Raw genomic sequence first — 19,959 nt, forward strand, 5'->3', positions numbered from 1 at the left:
CATTTTTGTACGTATTGATGAGATACATGCGTTCGTTCTAGTTTGCTTTTTTTTACAATCGCTGAGCTCGGTTTGGTGCTTGGATTTTAATTGGTTCCAAAGGCTAGTCAATTGAAGAATTTCAAATTTTTACACTTTCTAGTAAATTTCAGAGCATTTCCATGTAGTTGGTTTTTGCGTTGAGTCTTTGGATTCCATTTGGCAATGAACTAACCCGAATTACAAAATTTACGAATAGACACTTCAATTTTCTTTTTAACCTTAGAGAAGTGTTGAAATAAGTAAATCACTTGTTGAAGTAGTCGATGTATTTTCTTATATTACAGTACTTATTCAACATCATTTAATTTAGATTTGATAAAACATTTACGAGTTATTATCTCGAATTCGCTCACTTTTACGTAGCAACGATGCATAGTTTGTAATTTATGCTACCGCAAGTGAAATATCATGCACTCACACATTCTTTGCGCTTACATATTATTCGATATTTCGCAAAAATTTCGATCGAAAGCATAATTGCACCTACTATATGCTGCGCCTGTGTATCGGCATTCAACGGGTAACTTCCTCTTTTTCAGGCGCTATTATTTCTTAAAAGTACGTGTGTATGTGCAGTGCTCGCTTTCGAAAGTTTTCGCAGCTCGCGAGAGTGATGTGTGTGCGTGCACGCGAGCCCGTGGTATAATACAAGACTGGCTTATTATTACTCGCAAACATTGCACTGCAACGCCTTTAAATTACTTAATTGTATGCATATACATACGTAATATGATGAAACGGATGTGATGGATTATCAATTGAATCGGTAAAAATTGGACCTTTGAAGTTTATTCATTTTTGTACATTTTTCGAAAATATGTAATTTTTTTTATAATCAGTTGAGTTCAGAATTATTTTGCAACTTGTGAATTTTATTATTATTTTTTTTTAATTTTAAAATGTTTGCGTTTAAAACAAGATTTCTTGAATTCCCAGTTGAACAATTCTTTACGACTCTGGGATATTACGTAAAGTCTTATGATAATTTTATATAAAAATTCGAAGGATCTTACCGTACACCTGATTTGTTTGCTTAAAAATCAAAACTCCCAAGTTTATAAGCAAGGAACCAGTTTTCGTGTGGATTACCAGCAAAAATTGTGATTGAACGAAGCCATCGAACTGAGATCACGTTTCAGGTGTATGAATAAACAAGTTGATGAATACATTTTTGTTCTGACCGCGAATTTATCGAACAGTTTATTGTACATTATCGTCCCACTGCGTATATGCCTAGAATTCCACGTTACAAGACGATCCAATAATTTTTATGAAGTTGTAAGAAAAAAAAACAGAATCCTTACCTTTCTAGATAACTTTAACTTTGTAGTTATCATAATCATTCAATTGAGCGTTAAATAAACAGCGACATATTAAGATATTGCCTTTGTGAAAGCTTATATAGCTATAGAAAGTCAATGTTATGTAAAACATAACGGTTTTGAAGATACAGTAGATCAATTTCATCAATCAACAAGATGTTTATACTCATGCAGCATTTAAAAATTTGAAAAAAAAAATAATAAATCTAACGATTCAAACCACGTTTGGGTTGTTTGTTTCAAAATAGCTTATTTAATATGTTTTCAAGGTCTTCGCAGTGATTTACTAATACAGATATTAATTATATGTACTATTTTCAATAAATTGATGAAAATAAAATCGATATTTATGCAAGGACGTAGAAAGAGAAACTTGGAGTTAAGGCTGCTCTAATAAGATTTCAAACAGCGTAGACACGTGTTGCTACCGAACGATGCCTCGGTTACGATTATGACTTGAAAATGTATAACTATAATCTCAGGCACAAATCTCTCATCCGACTATCTTATTATAATATCGTTTCAATGTTGGGTTTGATTGAATTTGTAATAAAAATTATTATTATTTAGAGCGTTACATCATGACAAGATTTTTTTCCCAGCTTCAGTTGAAAAATTTGAACTGTTTTAAAACCCGCTTAAAAGTATAATTTGTAAAGAGCTGCAATTATCTATTACATCTTTTCAATCTGTCATGCACTAATTATTTATTAACAATCCTTTTTGATTTTTTTCGATCGTCAAAGATTATATAAATGGCATCGACTGAAATTCGACTTGTTTGCCTGATTAAGTAAAATTCGCCGACACAAGAACGTATATGTATATAAATCGTACAGCGAAAGAGTAATAAAGAAACTACCGGCGAATCGAGAAACTGGCCTTGATATTACGATCGCGCGCATGAACGAGAAATACACGCGGATCTATACTCTGCGCGCGTGTATGTGTGTCCACACAAGAACAATCTAAGAGATCTTTCTCCGTGAAATCGATCGCGTTCACCTTGTGAGGATATGCTCGTGTGTCTCTTTGCAATTTAACGTAATGCAAGATATAATGTTCTCAAAGTAGTGCAGTGGTTAGTATTTATGCAGCGACTTCTAGAGCGAGCATCAGCCGTCCGTTACTTCGAAAAGATTATGATTGTTTGATTAGATTGTAACAAATTAATTAATAAAAACTGCAACAATGATTTTGATAGCATTCGTACTTATGAATTGTTTTAGAGCAAGCAATAGAATGTCGTAATCTATTATTTTTCACAAAGCATCAAATGATAATTTAAAATGTCACGACCAAACGGCATTCCTTGCTGTATGTTTAATTCAATACTCGTTGAGACATATCCTTTTGAAATTTAAATAATAATAGTTTTTTTACGTAATGATACACCGATTAGCTACTTAGCTGTTTTAATTATCTTTTCTTACTTATTACTGCGATACACTAATCTTTTGAGAGTTTTTTTTATTATCCTCTTGCTATTAAACCTTCATCATCACCACATGTGAAATAGAACAATTTTTAATTTTTAATATAATGTTCAACATAAATTACTTTTATCTGTTTTCATTAACTTGACTTTTCCCGATTTTGATGTTTAATGATAGAGTAAAAGTTGCTGAACACGTTCGCTATTTTACCGACTGAAGCTTATTAAGATATTTTTAGAATCAACTATTATGATTCGTTTTTTTCTATTTGAATAGTTGCGATTTATTATGTGGTAATAATGTTAAAATCCATGATTAAATATCAATTTTTAAAAGTGTAAATGAATTTAATGATATGTACAAAATTGATTTTATTAAAAAGAACATACTAAATATTATCCACTATTTTACAATATTATCCATAAGAGACGTTGTCTTTTCATATAGCCATAAATATTTATAGTTCGTGATCTATCAAAAAAAATATTGGTGAAATTAAATCTGACGCTAGAAACAGAACAAAGTCATATTATTAGCATATTCAAAGATAGTTCAGGACACTTCTAATAAAAATGAATTTTTTATAATATAAGTTTGGGCTAGCGAGACTTTGTTGCACTAAACCTCACAACAACAAACATTTATTCAGTCGCTTGACATTTACATGCGGTAACCAACTTCACAAATGCAAAGTACAATATATTGTCCTCTAATAATAAACAAATTGAACAATTTTAAATCGCTATTGTTAAAATTTATTTTGACCCTTTAAAGGGTATATTTTTTAGCAATATCGATTTTTCAATTGTTTACAATAATTTCAAAAATGTTAAATTAGACAAATTTTGCCCTCATAACAACTCTCGTAAATTATTTTCAGGCGTAAAAAAACCTTCATGTGCATATTAGATTAGCAGAATAGAAAGAACATAAAAAGAAAAGAATATAAAAAGCAGAAATTATTTTTACGATCACGTCCAAAGATATTTTAAATTATGCAGAGATTTTTATAAACATGAACATTATCATAATAGAGTTACTGATTTATAAAATTTCTTTTAAACTTCTTTGTTCACACATTAAAATCTACATGCTATAACATATTTTTATTTGTTTAACTTTATCGATATATTTCAGTTCGCTTAAACAGACCATACAGTCTCTATTCACGCTTAATAATAAATAGATTTATTATCTTATTAACTCGTTCATATTGATTGCTTCCTATTTTTCAATTTTTTTTAATTTTAAATTTTAAATAGCATTTTTATATTTTAATTTTTTCTCATTTACAATTGTAACAATGAATAAAATGCTATTGGTTATTTGTTCCCTGCTATTCCATTTTATTGTGAAAATACTGCCATCTTTCATTTCTTTATCAAGTTTGTAACTAAGAGACAACTTCTTCGTGGTTTTTGTCTCTCTATTTGCATTTTAAATATTTATCAAACTTTTTGATGAAAAATATTGAACCCAATTCTTTTTGACTATATAGAAAAAGAAAATTCCCGGATGCCGTTCTTTATCGGAAATAGTTTCTATTTTGAAAAAAAATTAAGATTTTTTTACCGTATATAATACATAAGCAATGCTTCAATATCGCGGCATACTTATATTCCATAAGTTTCTAAATATACTTGTTTCTTTCATAATAAATGATGCAGTGACCAAACTGTTGAAGATTAGTTCACTAACGATTTTTAAAAAAATTATCAAAATATTATATTTATAATTAGTTCCGATGGCATCTTGTAAACGTATTTTTCCATTTTGTTTATAAAATTCGTCAGGAAATATCACGCAACTGAGAGAAGATCTTTGGATCTACAATGGTTGAAATAAAGTGATATAATTTGAGCTCAAGTACTTGCAATTTCGAGTTCAAGTACGCTCGTTTGATTCATACTAACTTAATTCTTTTTTGTATTTTTCGATGTAATTTTCATATCCTCGTAAAGTATTCTTAAATTTTGCACTAACTCTCTCGATCCAAAGAATCAAGGGTATCGTTACTTGAGGAATGCGTAAGATCACTAAGTTCGTCGAGATGCTTTTGTTTTTTGCGGACATTCCAGTGCAAACATTCGGCTAGAGAATCAAACCAGTCAGTTATTTGATCAGCTGAACATATGGATGGGACAGGATATACGGATGTCGTTACTTCCAAACTGAAATAAAGTGAATTTGATCAATTAGAATCGTATAGAAATTTATAATTGGATTAATTTTTAATATTTAATTTAGAATGACTTACCTATCACCATGAAATAGCTCTGTTCGATTTCGACCATCAAATGACACCCACGAAGTATTTCTACTGTCAGGTGATACTGAAATCTGTTTCAATAAAAATTGGCAAATAAATATTGGTCATCAAGCGAAATAAAAAAATTAATGATTTGTTTGTCTAACCTTGAGCTCGACTCCCGCTGGTACAACGATAGGCCTGAAGCTCAGCGAATGTGGACAAATGGGCGTAATCATAATAGCAGGCACCGATGGATGTATCATGCTCGCACCCGCGGCTACTGCATATGCCGTTGATCCTGTCGGTGTACTGACTATCAAACCGTCACCTTGGACACTAGTTACGTGTTTTCCATCAATGAACAGGTCAATGTTTGACAGGTAGGGTGATGGGCCTCGATCCACCACAACTTCGTTTAAAACTAAAAGACTCTTTGATTCTTTGGGTTGATCCTTTTGAGCTTTGCGTCTCATGACGCAGCGTAAACGACTTCGCAGTGTCAGAGCTGCATTACCTATTGACCACGAATTAATTAGTATGGAAATGCCTTCATCGATTATTGCAAGTCAAATGACTGTCTGCAGAGTCGGATAGTTTTAATCTACGCAAATTAAGATGAATGACGTATATACCTTCTAAAACGTTCGTAACTTGTGACTGAAAATTTTCGAATTCAAAAGGCGTTAGAAATCCTAAAGAGCCTAAATGGAATGCCATAATTGGTGGTACAGATTCTTGAAATAGCAGACTGGCATACAGAAGTGTTCCATCTCCACCCAAACAAATGATAAAGTCGATGCGATCCTGAAAATCAAATAAAATTAATAAGAAATGAAGCATAGATTAAAAATCTGTTATATTTTATTATGATTTGCTGGAGTATGGAAAAAATTAAAAAATTGACAAAAAATAGTATCAAAAGCTATTTTAGGCATGTTCATTTTTCGGAACATCACTTTTTTATAAGTAAAAACTTCCTTATAAAATTTTTAATGAGCTCCTAGTCATGATACAATTACAAGCAAAATTAAATTACGAGTTCCATTATCTCATTCCATTATTCGAGTCATTATTACATTATTACACGAGTTCTTACCTGAAGATCGTCTGTGCCATCTCTAAAAGTTTGTAATTTGTCTCGGATATGCTCGAACCTAGAGTCTCGAGTCAAGGCTGGATCTTCTAACACTGAAGCCTCGACAAATACTACCATTCGTTTTTCCTGAAAACATTTCATTCAATAATTATTATCATGTCTAGTAAACTAAATAATTTAATATTTTTGTAACAATGAGCACGTGTATTTTTTCATTTGTTTTCTTTTCATTTTTCATAATACAACTTGTGTACTATTACATACTAAAAGGCTAATGATTCCGAAAATACTTAAAATCTAGTTTCTAAGTACAAATTATTTTAATACCTTCATTAGCCATGTAATTAGCTGTACAAATGGAGACAATACCGCAGAGTCTCGTACTTTTTTTATCACTAGAACTGACAAAGGTGGTCTATGCCATGTAAGTCTTTGTGAAGCAGGGTCCTGGATCTGTCTGCAATTGGAAAGAAATTATACTTTCATTAATGCTCTTACAATCATTTTGAATGTCGTATGGATCGTAATTTTACTATAATGAATGAATATAGAATTTCAGTTTTTAATGGATTAGTACCTATGCAATTTGTGTTTAACAAACTATAATTCATTTTCTCAATAGTCACATTTTTACGCGAATGTTTTACTAGATCCCCACCCCTGGTTCCGTGAAAACTTATTTCGAATTCAAAATTCTCACGTGCTATTCCGTGCGTACGCTGAAAAATCGCGAGTGTTTTTTAAATACGTCAGAGTTAGATTGATGTCAACTAATTGCGTTTGATATCAAATAGTTATTGCACAAAATCTTTTAAATTCGTTTTAGGTGTTTAATATATTATAATTTATAATTACTGTAAAAATGAGATAGTGTAGAGGCTTGAATTTTATAACACCAAGTGTAAAAATTTCGTTTAATATTGTATTTTCATGCCTTGAAAAGTACCTATTACGTCACAAAATGAATTAATATTTTACATTTTCGGTCAATAAATTTAATTTTGTCCATCGTGCATAACAGTTGAAGGTTGTCTATCATAAAGCTATCGATAAAAACTTTTTAGTGTACAATTAACTATGTGTCTTGAACAAATTCGATAATTCTCGAAAATAATATAAATGTATTTACCAAAATATTTACCGCGATAAAAAGTTAAGCGATCAATCAAAATTAACACGAAAAATCGTTTAATTACGTACAAAGTATAGCGCCTTTCTGCACAGATCCCGGCTTTGCCGTGTTTTGGAGGTAACACTAATCTCGTCGTTCCAACCATTTTGATTAATATTTTGAATAATACGTTTTTTTAAATGACTAAAACAAATACTTTTGACAAGACGTTACGAGAGAAATGTCTCTCGCAGTCGACGACTGTCACGCATATACTGATTCTACTCGTTCGCGCCGTCTTTTTTTAACTGAACAACGAATGCACTTGTGCGCATGCGTTCGCGTTCATCGTTTTATGCATCAAGTCTTATCATGCACAGGGATAAGATGATGATAATAGTCGGGTGTCTTGTTCTTACTGATAATAACAATAATATATCCACAAAACTTATGCACACGCGATCTCTGCGGTTTGATAGATTTTTTTTTGTGACATAATCAAAATCGGTGTAACGACCTGTTGCCAACGACTAGTTTTTTTATCGTTTCGCGTAATGAATTTTTTTAGTCATAAGAATTATCATTCGACTTTACCTCAAAAGTTTTGGAAAGTTTGGAAAATCGAGGTTGAGTACTTTACATGTAAAATTTATAGTTACCTATAAATAATATTTTTTGGTTGTTATTGTTTACGATGCAGGAAAGCCTCGATACTAACTAGTAATTGATAATGAAAATTATAATTGTTATTCATCTAATGTTTCTTCATTTTTTAAGTACGTTTCGCTCACTATGTGATCAATATAAAAGTTCACGTGCTCGCAACGATTATGCGTTAGTGACCTCGCACTTTTTCCCAATGCGTATTGCATGGGATAGTGGCGATTATATTGTATGCTAATTGAAGGTCTTTTTGTGCTACGTGGCATTATTTATTAAACTTCGTTATGGATCAGTATTCTGTATTTGAAAAAGTGTCATTCGCGCCTTTTTACAACTGTCTATAATAAATGCGGCGTATGACTCATTCAATTGTTACGATTCTGAAATTTTCAAAGTCATGGAAGTATCGTTCAAGAAAACCAAAAAGGCATTTCATGCTTCTCTGTATAGCTTTGTAATATTTACTTAATTTAAAGTATCATGTTTTTTTTAATCAAAGTAAATTTCCGCTTTCGTCAAGATTTTCGTTTTTTGCGTTTTTTTGCGTCATGTGTATTACATGTCTGATCAAGGATAAATTACAAATAATTACCAATTGATAATGGTTATTGAAAATTATACATTTATGCCGGTTTGATATTATGCAAATGTATTACGAGAACTTACACGTAAAAAAAGTTTGCAACATTGTATGTAAACTTTTTTCTCTTCTTTTGATGATTACTTGATTAAAGTAATAAATGAATTGATTGTAGGTATATTATCGTGGATAGTAACGATAGTTTTGTTAAGAGTAAAATATTATAGAATTTATTACAGTACTTACATGACCATAGTTGCATTTTTCAAAATACGTCCACATGGTCCAAACTGCTGTATGGGACTAGGAGCATTAAGAGATCTTGTCCTCCTGCAAATGAAGAAGAGTTTTGATTGAATTGTTTTTGCCTTTCTGCCCAATAGGATATTTTATTATGCATTTGGAGATATTAACATAGTAAGTTTTCGAAGACACAACAAATAGTTAAGGCTAACTTGCAATGAGCAGAAAATGTAAATGAATAAAAATAAACATAGAAAATGAATATTCTATTGTCTAACTTTCCAGATGAACGCTGAATAATAGAAAAAAACACTTTGCATTTATTTATAGGGTTTTACCATATTTTTCAATGAGCTATTCAAATTTCTCTTTGAATCAAAAGTATTTCAATCAACAACACGGATTGTTTATTGATTCATTAAACTTTTTCATTTTTTTGTTAAGTCGAATACGTTTTGCGTTTTTGCTTTTTGTAAAAATATACCTTAACACGCGATTTTTTCTTCTGTCAGCAGTCGACTCGAGGTCAAAACCAGAGTCTAGACTTTCGTTTCGAAGAGTTTCGCGCAATGGAGATACTTGGTCCATAACGGCCGTTGAAGTTCCGATCAACCATTCAACGATTTCCTCATCAAGATTTGACATCTTGGTGTTATTATTTCAATTTTTCTTTTTTCAAAGATACTTTCGATCTAATCTTATCGAATTTCAATTGATCAGTGAATTCGGTTTATGATTACTAAAATGATGAGACAATTTTTTTGTCATAATGAGTTTCTTAAGTATTGTTTGAACAACTGAAACCTACTATCACAAATCTGATTGTGCTTTAACAATACATAAGAGATCATTTTTATTCCTGTATGACGACTTCATGAATTTTGAATGAGTTAAAAAAATTTTTTACTATGAAGAACAGTGAAAAACTGTTATCATCGTAAAAGTATAAGTTGATGGCAGTTGTGAAGATAATCCTTGAAAAACCTCATTAGACTTACAGAGGAAATTATTTAACTTCCTACGTATTATGAATAATCAATTTAGTATATTTATATGAATTTTTGTAAATTATATGGCGATGCGGAAATAGATTGCGCAAAAGAACTTCCTAATGACAAAATCAACTTGCAAACTTTTTCATCATTTAATTTTCTGTTAATCATTGGTGTAAATTATTGTAATAAATCAGTGTTATAATCGATATTTCAGAATGAAAAGTAATTCTTATAAAATAGTCACCGTAATGATTTCTCGAGTTTTCTTTTTACAAAATTGTCAAAGAATTCATTGTAAATAAAAAAAATAATAACCTGTGCAATAAATCAATCACACAGTAACATTTTTACAGAACATAAGTTATTAACATTTTTTTTTAAATGCACTAGGTGTCGTCATAAAATACGTATATGCATCACCTGCTAGTCATGATTACGTGTGTATCGAGTCGGTTACGTAATTGCGAATTGAGAACGATGCTGTCTTTGGTGCTCTATAGTATTACAAAGTAGTACTTTTGATGACTTTTTACAGCTACCTTTTGTACCGATGTTTGCAATTTTTCATATAAATGGAAACAACTTTACCTTAACTTTTGTATGTAATTTGACAGAAAAAGACTAATTCCTCATTAAAATGGAAAAGGTTGTTAATTGCACCTCTATCTTGTTTGATAATTAAATTAAATTAAAATTATTTATTTTTACGCAGTTTCAAATATAAAAGAGCAAAAAAATATTAATACACAAATGATATTTTTTGAACGTTACTTCTTCATAATCATCTTGATAATCTAAGAGAAAAATACTAAATCATGAAAGTATTGGGTTTCATTTTTCAATCTTGAAAAATATAAAATTTAAAGATTAAACAAAAACTTAGTCTTAAAAAGAAATATTTTCGGTACAAATGTAAAAATACAATTTCTAGAATTTTATTTTCACCCCGATTTTGATATTTCTTGAATGTTTGATAAAAAATCTTGATTCCAAAAAACGATTTCTGCGATAACTTAATTAATTTTTGCGAACAAAGGTACTAATGCAGTTTGTTTTAAGTTTGTTGACTTCTTGAAAGAAACAATGACACGTACTGAAATCACAAACATAGCAGACCGATGAGTCAAGCATAACATGCGTATGCAATATGATTTTCAACGCGTTTATTATCCTACATAAAGGCACAGGCACTGCAGATTCAATTACTATAAAGATAATGATTATTCTACAGTATCATTTAAAATGTATAACTGCACTAATATTGATATAATTTTAATATTCTGCATGTCAAAATGCAATGTGTAACATAATCGATTAAAATGTCGAACGTTAAATTCGATCAATTTGAGCTAACTTTGCAAGTTGATGATTTAGAAAGTCCAAAGTTATAAAAGTTGTAACGTTATAAAATCGTGTATCAATTGTGTTTATTAGTATAAAATAATGATAAAGTTTGCAAATAATTTTTAGATGAAAAAATTTGATTATTATCCAATTTTTAGAACTGCAAATATGAGTTAGAATTAAAAGAAAACCCTAAACAAGTTTTTGAGAAATGAATAAAAATAGTTTTGCAAAACACATTTTTCATCACATGTAACTTGTTGCTAAATATTTAAATAGATATTGAAATTGAAAGACAAGCTAATAAATGAAATTTTTAAAGTTATTTGTAAGCACAAAGTTATTAATAAGAATTAATATCATAAAACACTAAAAGCACTGTTAATTTTATGTAGTTTAATAACTGCATCATATACAGATATATTTTTTAGTACTTTTAACATGTTTTAATATTAAGAAGTTGTTGTATGTTAAAATGTAGTGTTTGCATGTATAGAATGAATGTAGAAATGCGAAAAAATTAATATTATAAATTTTTCATGCAGATTAATGATTTGTCGAAAATAAAATGTTTGGAAATTATTAATTCGAGAAATTCTCTGCAGTCTCTCAATTTTTAAATTTTAATAACACAGTTCAAACTGAAAATTAATTTTTTCGGTCAATGCTGAGAGCAATTTAAATTTTAATCTCCGAGCTTGCATTAGGAAATCTTTTTTAATATACACTCAATTACACGTAAACGAACGCACTTTAATCGCGCTAGTACTTAGTTATTTTCAATTTTGCAAGTGATCTTTTAAGGAAGCAGCGGAAAAAACGTTGACTGTAGGTGCGTGATCAGCAGTAACCGTGAAATGACTAACTTTTGATCTGCTACAGCAGCATACATGGAGCAATTATGAAATTCCTGTGAGTGCGCCACACTCTTTTTCAGTTGGTAATGTAGTTTTCGTAGTAGCTATATGTATAATAAAACATGCGCACACTTGACTTCTTTTTTTATAAATACACATATCGTATCGCACGTAGCTAATGATGATGAAACATTGTCCATGGTACAGCACGCAGGTGAAAGGATAACGAAAATGAGTGTGTCTGCGGAGGTCAAAATTGTCGATGGTTGATGATGCCAATCTTAAAATTACATTTACTTTTTTCTATCATAAAAGCATGAAAAACAGCTTTGGGTACGAAGATTTCTTGCGATTTTAACTTATGTTGTATGAATATTTGAAATTATCATTAAATTTTCATATCTTAGTTTTAAGTGAAAATGCATGTTAAAAAGGGAAATCATAACTATTTTATCCAACAAAAAGTTTGACATCTCATCTGTAATCCCCAAAAATTGCTTATTATCATCTAAAAGTCCCCTAAAATTTGACTAATATATTGACAGATATGAGATCATAAAATTCCTCTATTTACAAAAATTTCATTGCATTCTTATCAATTTTTCTATTACTTTGATTATTAATTTCAATTGTTTTAAATCTCATTATAAAAAGGTCTTTATCAAAATTTATTTTACTGGACAAAATTACAAATTTTTCATGAATCATTTTTTGGGGTAATCCTGAATATGAAACTAAACATCAGGAATTAATTTAAAAACAAGACAGCTTGGATCAAATAAATTAAAGGGGTTTCCCCTTCTCTTAATTCGCTATATCAAAGGTATTTTTTCGTTGTTAAAGTTTTTCGAAAATTAGAGCGTAACCTGTGCGTTGTAATTTTGTATACTACCTGGCGATAGCTAAAAGAAATACTTGTTCTATAAATATGATTTCCATAAATATAGTGCCACTACATACAACTCTCTAGTATACGTAACACAAAAGAAGTGTTAAATAAATTATACACTACCTATCTATGCACAGTTACATTTTTGGAGGTTAAGGTGAACTGTTCTTATTTTATGATCTGAATGTATCACCCATATAAACCATCGTGACATACCTTCGATCTCCTTCACTATCGCATAAATCGAGATTATTCGAATCATTTTTGTCAACACTGTTATTGGTTGTGGCCATTGCGACCGAACAGCTGTTACTAGTTTTGTTTTTATGTCTTACTGTGCACTCAAGCATAAATATGAACTGATAGGATTGAAGAGTCATTGTTGTGAACCCCGACCACTGCTCTAATTCAGCGCATGCTTCTTATACAGTTTTAGTAAATTCAAAAATTTGATAGAATTATTTAAAAATTTAAGTAAATATTTTAAACAAATAAACTTTTCCTTCCTTTTCAATGTGTATTTTCAATTTTTACTTTAAAAATGTAAAATAATTTTTGCATTTATTTGAAGATAAATCACTTCACATAATTTTAAACTTTTGAAAAATTAGATAGAAGCTCATTTAATTTGTTTTATTCATTAGAATAGTTTAAATAGTTGTAGAATTTAGGGTAGGATTATAAATTTTAGTAGAAATACCCGAAAATGCGTACAAAAGCTGATATTTCTTTCTTGGATTTTTGAAATTTTTGTTCATAAACTTTACGAAACATAGATTTACACACGATTTCATTATGTTATATTATATTAAAAAAATATTCTAAAACGGGTAAGGATTATCTAAAAATCGTTGAAAAATATTATTAAAGCAAAAAATTCCGATACCGGGAATCGAACCCGAGCCTCCTGGGTGAGAGCCAGGTATCCTAGCCACTAGACCATATCGGATGTTGTAGATGTTACCAAATTTAATGTATAATATGGAACAGAATGGTTTCAATATCTTTCTGATTTAAAAAATGTCGAGTAGTTATAGTTATACGTTAAAAACTCGGCAAAGGTTAAAACTGAAAATATCAATATGTCAATCACCTAATTTCTTTACAGGCTTTTTGAAGCTATGATTTATGTAAATTACGTTTCAACTAGCTCGTTAAGCGCAACCAAGCATTAAAATTTCAAATAGGAATGCGGATTTTAGTACGGGTTTTTAAACTGAACAGAAATTTTCCTCACTCTCTCCTGCATAACGAAACATTCCTGAAGGGATTCCAAAATAACATCTAAATAAAAATTACATTTACTATAAACCACAGAGGTGAAATTCTTAGCCGATTCTCTTTCTCTCTCATCACTTTCTAAATATTTGTCGAGCCGACAGATATAAATCATTTTGAACTCACGGCCAGGTACCAGAGCGCTTCCTCCTGCGGAATTCCTGCTCCTTGTCTTCGAGCGATGGCACACGCTGTAATTGAGCCTGTCGTTTGTGCAATTCAGGCACATTTTGCTGTTGTGATGGATAACGCCACGAACTCAAAAGCTCGCAGCTGCTTACGCTGCATCGACGCGTGCGTTCCCTCATTATTTCCATTTAAAAGAGTAACTCGATGAACGCATAATTGCAGTTTACGCGTTGAATTAACAATGTTATTTTTTTCGCTCTTCTTTTTTTCTACTATGAAGCTATATCTGAAGCATAGTGCAATATGTTGATACGTTTTTTTTTATTTTATTTAACTTATGGTCAGCTTTTACTTAGCATTTTTACAACTTCAAACGCAATATTACGTATTCAAACCTTGATAGTTGATATGAATATGTAAAAATCAAGTGTTCTGAACTCGTAATGATTTTGCATATAGAATAAGTAAATTCAAAGTCTTGCATGAAGTTTTCATTACTGAACACGTGAGCTCATTGTAATTTGAAATTGAAAAAATTACAGTCAAAAATGTTCAATGTTCGACCTGATGAATTCGAAGATAGAAATTGAACTAATCAAATTGAGTTTAATGCAATGAAAAATTATTGAAAAATTTTAAAAGTAGGTTTGATGATAATTTGAAAAAGAAGTTTAAATCTCAAATAAGTTATTTTTTATGTTATTTTCCAGTAAAAGCGATCGTAAGAAAAATAACAAACTTATAATTTATCAAACGCCTACTATTATGTTCTTGAATCGTTAGAACCGGTCGGAATGTTTCGAAAAAATCTTTTTTTTTTAATCACTGAAAAAGTTCATGTATTGTCAATGCACTTCATCTTTTGTTGAAATTGTTTTTGCTTGCTGACCTTAATAAGCTAAATTCACGGTTCGATGATTCTTTGCTGTCTGCTAGTTACTTAGCTACGCGATCAATGTTCAATTTTACACAGTAACTCATGTTTCTGCGTTAAATAGTCTTATAAGATTTTGTCAAACAACAGTATATCACTGGTATTTATCGAACTTTTACGCGATATTTTTTTGCAAAGGAATTCATCCGTAAGTACTTTGAGAGTTACAGCTGATTAGATTCGTGTATGCATATGCATAAAATATCAGCTGTGATTGCAGAAAAATTTTTTATCACTTTTAAACTTAAAATTAAGCACTCTTTGCCACTTTAAAAATACTTTTTAAATCAAAATAAAACTTGATTATTTGAACATCTTATAATATCTCACTTTAGTATTTTTCATGACACTTTCACAATCAATTTTTCAAATATTTTCACTTGAATAATCAATTATTTCCTATATTTGTTATATACCACTATAAAACTTTTATTTATTGTTTAAATACTCAAATAAATATTTTGAAAAAAAAGTTTAATTCGCTGAAAAATATTCCACTATCGGTGTCAATGTACCGAAATCGTATATGGTCGTGCAACACCAAGTGCAGCACAATAAATAACCGCTCGGTACGAAGGCATATGCTTAACTGAAACATCGACGATTTTACCGACAGTACCGCCCGCGCCTTTCTATAAGCCTCTTGTACGTACATACATACATGCCCCTCTACCTTTTACGTACCGAGGAAAATAGCGCTACTCTCGCCGATCCCTGACGTTCATGTACGATTAAATAGCAGATCTACAAATGAGGGACATCATTAAGTGACATCTGAGAATTTCTGAGAATGTGCGAACAAATATATTTTTTTACAGGTCTTATCCTTACAAAGAATATTAGAAGTAAACGAAAAAACATTATAATAATTTATTCAGGAACTTACAGTTTACTAGTACTATTCTGATAATTTGCCGCTAGAATATTTATTGTGCAATTGTTTCACAAGAAAATGTTATGAGCTATAACTTTAATGGCTTTGAACCGATCTTAAGTTGATCTAATATTTTCAATGGCATTCAAGATGTATGCACAAACTCTTGTTTACAGTTGACTATTGATTCGTGATCTATGTTATCGTACGCTTTTTTGCAATCACGCCATATATCAATGATAATAACGATCAAGGAACAATGCGCAGCCTTGGTATAAATGAATTCATGCATATCTTGGTTTAATTATATCTTTTCGAAATTTGTCAAGAATTTTTGTTTCATTTTTTGATTATAACGTGTCTAACAATTTCAAACAAAAATTATAATATCTTTAACGTTGCAGCCATTCCTTTGAGTAATCGCGTGAAACAATAATAATGTTAAATTCCTGACTTTTTAATTTTCCAAATTTGAATGACGAACAAATAAATACATGGATGAAATCTTATCGCGCTCTAGTAACCTGAAAAGAAACCGGCATCAAAGAAAGTCTACTGTAAAGTCACGCGTATTTGTGGTTAAACGCTCAACTGAGCGATTCCCAATGTCAAGTCTCTAAGCAGACCTACATATACAATGCTTAGAGATAAGTAACTATTTTTGATACCAGGTAACATATCAAAAATGAATCTTCAATTTTTTCATTTATAAAAACCCATTACCTCATTTTTCTGCATTGAAACGATTTTAAGAATCAAAAAATTTCACTTATCACTAAGTATTTATAAAGAATTTTTATTAAAAAATTTTCCTTCATATTCTTAATATTGCATTCACGAGATCTGCGTTGACAGCCTCTCATCTACAGAATCATAGAAAAGCTAATGCGTAGAAACTACGCGCGAGTTCGATCATTTATCAGGAATTTTAAATGTAAAACTACACTATCGTGAAAATTCACAGATGGACACTAACACCACGACACGGTCACGCGAGCAACACACATTTATATACCTGATAACACAAGCAGCTGGCAAATTGCGTGTACAGCGCAAAACTGTAGTACGGGCAAAGAAAGCGACCGCTGCTCTTGAGCAAAGCATCACAACATGTACTGAAGCGCCACGTTTTCACATACACACCGCGTGTATTACCGCCTTACACTTCAGCATTTAGAAACTATAGTGAAGTAGATAACGACCGCGTGTGTCTGCGATAACCCGCGGACGAGAGAGAAATAAGCGCGAAAGCTTGACAGTTCCATTTATCACGCTACTCGGCCGCACACATAAGAATATGAATTTTCAAGAAATTTCTCTATGTTATCTATTAGCTTCTATCGATCCTTTGATAATGCTTTGACCATACAAAATAGTTTAACGATATAATTTTTTTGTTATTTAAATTGTGTCGATAGAATGAGAGTGAGGAATTTTTTTGACAAGAAGAAAAAAGGTTCTGTCTTTGGTAGCTGAAAAAATATCAAAAACAGAAATTATCCAATTTCTTTATAGTATAAATTCTACTGTTCCGTCATCGATGATATAATGCATCTATAGCTGTGGAATTTTTCTTTCCGCGGCACTTGTCGAAGAGGTCTTCTTTTTTTTTTTTAACCTCGTCCAGCCAGCAGCAACTTTCTCGTATGTTTCCATGCTAATATCGAGCTATTACCGAGCAAAACAATCATCGGATCGAGGACATTATTAACATTGAGTATGTGGTTTGAGGTACTGCTCATTTCGCTTTCCATCTCACTTATCGTGTCGTTATTACGAAATTTCTTGTTGCCATTGCATACCTTTTGCACGCTCTCTCACGCATGAATATACACGTACTATATACGCAAACACATAAGAAAATAGTGTTCATCATAAAGTGCTGCTGGCAAGCCCACGTGACGCAATCGATCAGGGTGAGCTTTTTATTTTAAAGCTGATCTGACGTACCTTCATGCGGCATAATCATAACTTTCAAGAATTATTATGCAGCTTCCTATCGTAAAATTTTGAGAAGTATACAATTTTACTTAATTATTTTTCCGAAGCCCAGCTGCGGAGGCTTTAATTTGTTTACGAAAAAATGCCAAAATTTCGAATGCTTTTAATTGACACTAAGATATTGAAGAAAAAGGTTTTTAAAATTATCTGAATCACTTGTTTAAAATCAACAGACCACCGTAACCAGTTTAATTTAATTTGAAAATTTTAACTCTTTTTTGAAAGTTTGAAGCATCTTAAGTTGCGCTCATTTAAAAAACATGTCATAAACTCTACCTGCGCAAATTTTAGAATTTTAGTCTAAAATTTTAACTACAATATTTGTTTTTGTAAATTTTACACTCAGGAAAGAAAATCACAATTGATTTACACCAAAGTGCATTCACAAACTCAATTCCGAAATAAGTAGAGCAAATTAGTCAATTGTCTCTATGATCTTGTCATCGAGTCACGTTGAATTTCTTCCGATGATTTTTTTCAATTTTATAATTTAATATGGATGGGCAACCTCAGTACTCACCAGTCTGACAGATCTTCAAGCGAGTGAAAACCGCTGCTTGTAGGTGAAGACAACGACATGATCTCGGTCTTCGATGCAGGCAGTGACTGTTACAGTCTACCGGTTACTACACACGATACGATGCGAAAGCCAAAACTCGAGCCTTTGCTTCAGCGATCGAGTGCACGAAAGAGAGAGAGAGAGAGAGAAAGAGAGAGAGAGAAAAAGAGAGAGATAGATAGATAGATACACGCCACGTGAAAATATTGCGAGTTCAAACCTCCTGGCACACGATCAAAATACATAAATGTGAGCACGCGCTAGTTTTGAATCTAATCTTCAATAAAAATGTCTAATTTTTTATGCCTTAACACGATATGGTACTCAACATTGAATTTGTTTTTCTTTACTCAGTATTAAATTTATTAGCAACGGATATCGCGTTCAAAAAAGTATATTATTTATGACTTTTCGAATCTTAACTTGGTCATAAACTTTAGAAAAAATGGAATATATTTATTGATTGTAGTAAATTGTTTTGTCTTTGCTAAATTTATATCCATAAGGAGCTATTATTTTTCGAGTAAAAATATTTTTTAACAAATATGATACTTTTAAAATAATAAAATGCAGATAAACTCACGATGTCTATATCAGCGTGAACAATTCGATTCAAATTTAAGATGATGAAAAAACTTTATGATAAATTGAGCCTATAAATATAGTATAATCCTTGCATAATGTAGTTGGTTGGCATTTGACATGTTTTTCTATATTTAGAATATCACTAACTCTGGAATGAATAGTATTTATAGTAGGAAAAGAAATAGTAGACGAAGGTAGAATCATTTTTTTCATTCGACGAATCTTTGCTCAAAGTAATTTAGTAGTGTTGTACTATAAATAATAACAAGAAACTCTTAACTAGAATTCAATTTTTAATATTGTGTACCTGTCAATTACTAAAAATTTTAAAGGTTACATAAATTTGTTTTATTCATAAGTTACATGGGAAGGACGGTATTACAAAATCATAGCTTTTTTCAGTCTATGAAATTATGATTTAAAATAGTGATAATATCGTGTAAGTATCAATGCAATCTACTCAAAAACAAAATGATTTAACTTCGTGCAAAAATATGTTTTAATCGTTACTCTAATGATACACAAACATTAATTAAAGCCTAGAAAATATAAATAAGTTTTTATAAACGTCTGTTGTTAAAAAAAACTTGCAAATAAAATTATCATCAGTTGCGTAGCATGCAGGTGGCGCTAGCTGGCAAAGAACATTTTAATAACTGCTTTACCTTCGCGGTTCCACTGGATCAACAGTTAACTCTGATCGTGAGCTGCTTTGGGGAAATAAAGCAAATATCATTTTTTTATTATACGTATGAAATTGGTTTATTTTT

General features: G+C 30.9%; 1 protein-coding gene and 1 non-coding gene across 11 annotated transcripts; both read right to left on the reverse strand.

Annotated features, from left to right (window-relative positions):
• Window positions 1-3,146: 3,146 nt before the first annotated feature.
• On the reverse strand, window positions 3,147-18,652 carry LOC106659144 (NAD kinase-like). Of its 10 annotated transcripts, none has more exons than XM_014381520.2 (9): window positions 17,060-17,077; window positions 14,234-14,522; window positions 8,748-8,831; window positions 6,475-6,604; window positions 6,148-6,273; window positions 5,684-5,855; window positions 5,216-5,565; window positions 5,058-5,140; window positions 3,147-4,971 (listed from the first exon to the last, which is right to left on the reverse strand). In XM_014381520.2, exons 2-9 carry the CDS (start codon window positions 14,422-14,424, stop codon window positions 4,779-4,781), a joined length of 1,329 nt encoding a protein of 442 aa, XP_014237006.1. In that variant the 5' UTR covers window positions 14,425-14,522; window positions 17,060-17,077; the 3' UTR covers window positions 3,147-4,778. The 10 variants fall into 10 exon arrangements, with proteins under 10 accessions (XP_014237006.1, XP_014237005.1, XP_014237004.1 ...); XM_014381519.2 differs by lacking the exon at window positions 17,060-17,077 and adding an exon at window positions 15,126-15,579; XM_014381518.2 differs by lacking the exon at window positions 17,060-17,077 and adding an exon at window positions 14,998-15,579.
• On the reverse strand, window positions 13,707-13,778 carry Trnae-cuc. The gene has a single exon. It is a non-coding gene; the product is annotated as a tRNA-Glu (tRNA).
• Window positions 18,653-19,959: the final 1,307 nt, after the last annotated feature.

The sequence above is a fragment of the Trichogramma pretiosum genome, unplaced genomic scaffold (assembly GCF_000599845.2).
Source record: "Trichogramma pretiosum strain Unisexual culture from Peru unplaced genomic scaffold, Tpre_2.0 scaffold2, whole genome shotgun sequence".
NCBI lineage: Eukaryota > Metazoa > Arthropoda > Insecta > Hymenoptera > Trichogrammatidae > Trichogramma > Trichogramma pretiosum.

Bases quoted from the DNA above. Each gene is read 5' to 3' on its own strand.
- LOC106659144 (XM_014381520.2), bottom strand. From the start codon at position 14,424: ATGGAAATAATGAGGGAACGCACGCGTCGATGCAGCGTAAGCAGCTGC. The intron at 6,605-8,747 runs GTAAGTACTGTA...TTCCAATTGCAG, and splicing joins AAAAATGCAACTATGGTCAT to ACAGATCCAGGACCCTGCTT. The intron at 5,856-6,147 runs GTAAGAACTCGT...TTTGATTTTCAG, and splicing joins ATGGCACAGACGATCTTCAG to GATCGCATCGACTTTATCAT.